Below are 1,937 nucleotides of genomic sequence, written 5' to 3'. Positions count from 1 at the left end.
TCAATTTTGCTTGAATTTTATTCAACATAAAATTGTATACATACAGTTTATAGTCATATGGTTTAATTTAAAGCGTTATAAAGTACAGTTAGTTAATAGCGATTATCTAATACAACAATTTTCGTTATATCTTTCATATTACATAACGATTCCATAACATAAAATGTTTACAATTGATGTATTTGATTCAGTGCATTTTGTTTGCAAATACTTTAATTTATAATAAAGTTATTACAAAGTTTTGTGGAAATGTCCACATTGTGTTGCACTGTCCGAAATCTGGTCCTCAAATGTAATCCAAAACATATGCCAATATACATGCATATAATTTTATCAGCAAGCATTGTACCAAAAATATACAAAACAATCTATTGTCTTTCAGAGTATGACATTGCTTGCAAAATTAAAAAAATATGAGAAGCAAAACGAACAAACTTGTCCAAAATCAAATTCTTGTTCATTTTTTAATGAAAAACGTTTTTGGCATGATTTAATTAAGACACAGTACTGCATACATATCGAATTGTCTTTTTTAACTTTTACATCCATATTTGTTTGGGGTAAGGTCCTTTTTCACATTTTAGTGGTAAACGAAGACATCAACCCTCCGTCGACGATATTAATAGTTCCGGAAACCATTGAAGAGTACTCACTGAGGAGATACAAAATAGGGTTGATGATTTCACTAATTTCCGGTATTCTTTGTAAAGGTGTTTTATCTAAGAAAAGTTTGTCTAAAGGCAAGCCTTCTTCAATTTGCTTTTTGATGCTCTCTGTTAATACAAGGGTAGGATTCACAGCATTTACGCGTATATTGAACGGTCCTAGTTCCAACGCAAATTGTTTAGTTACCATGTCAATTGCACACTTCGAGACCGTGTACGGCATATTTTCTGGCACAGCCTGCAACGACCATATGCTTGATATGTTCACAATAGAACCCGGTTTCTTTGCGTCCACCATTTTTCGTCCGATTATCTGGGAAGTATTTATTGTTCCTAACAAGTTTGCGTTGATAATCTTGGTTAAATATTCTTTAGATACATCCAAAGCTGGAATTAGGTTTTCGCCGACGTACGCTGCATTGTTGACAAGACCATCTAGTACTTCTATGTCTTTTAGTTTTTCCCTCGTTTCCTCCCATACACCAACATCGGCATGTATTGTTTTAACGTTATCACACTCTGCTGCTAGACTGTCCAACGTTTCTTTAGTCTTACTCAGTGCATAAACTTTACACCCTTGTTCACTTAGGGTTTTAGAGAGCTGTCGACCAATTCCCCGCCCAGCACCAGTAACAAGAAACTTTTTTCCTGCAAGATTAAAAGCCATTTTGATTTTTCGTAACGTTGTTTTTTTGTTTGTTTTCCTTTTAAAGAATTGATGTAGGCGGTTGCCTTAGTAAGTCAATTTATCTTTATTAGAGATAACAAATAGAGATAACACAATCTTAGATACAGCGTGTACATAAAATAAACGTTTAAGGTTAAGATCCTTAGGTGTAAATTTTCAAAGCAAGATTGTTTTCTGTTACACATTTATATGTAGGCAAATTGCAGACGAATCACTGAGATTTATTTATTCACGAGAACAAAAATCAACTCTGTAAAGCATATTCTCTTAATACTTCAAAATAATCAAAGCACAGAAGGCGCTGAATTTGTTTGGGTCTCAGGATGTAAGAAAGGTGCAGGTTGTGAGATTATAAACCAATTTGTTTTTGTATAGTGCCTCCGATGCTTTCCTGCGTTTCAATTGTAGTAAATTGGCTATAAGACTAACTGCAACACTGATATTCAATCCAATGTTTATTTGACTTAAACAATTTGAAAAAAAATAAGTTGCATTAACGAGCGCGCAAACCCTTCGGACACGGTGAATTTATTTGTTAACTGCCTGAAGAAAACCATATTATTCTAAATTAAGGTTTGTAACGA

The 1,937-nt window shown here is 33.6% G+C and overlaps 1 protein-coding gene across 1 annotated transcript; it reads right to left on the bottom strand.

The window, feature by feature from the left end:
* Window positions 1–573: 573 nt before the first annotated feature.
* Window positions 574–1,332, bottom strand: LOC132753201 (L-xylulose reductase-like). The gene has a single exon (XM_060743641.1). It carries the CDS (start codon window positions 1,330–1,332, stop codon window positions 574–576), a length of 759 nt encoding a protein of 252 aa, XP_060599624.1.
* Window positions 1,333–1,937: the final 605 nt, after the last annotated feature.

The sequence above is a fragment of the Ruditapes philippinarum genome, unplaced genomic scaffold (genome assembly GCF_026571515.1).
Source record: "Ruditapes philippinarum isolate M1 unplaced genomic scaffold, ASM2657151v2 ctg1351_1_1_1_1, whole genome shotgun sequence".
NCBI classification, from domain to species: domain Eukaryota; kingdom Metazoa; phylum Mollusca; class Bivalvia; order Venerida; family Veneridae; genus Ruditapes; species Ruditapes philippinarum.
Note: the sequence above shows the minus strand (reverse complement) of the source record. Positions and strands in the feature narration are given on the sequence as shown.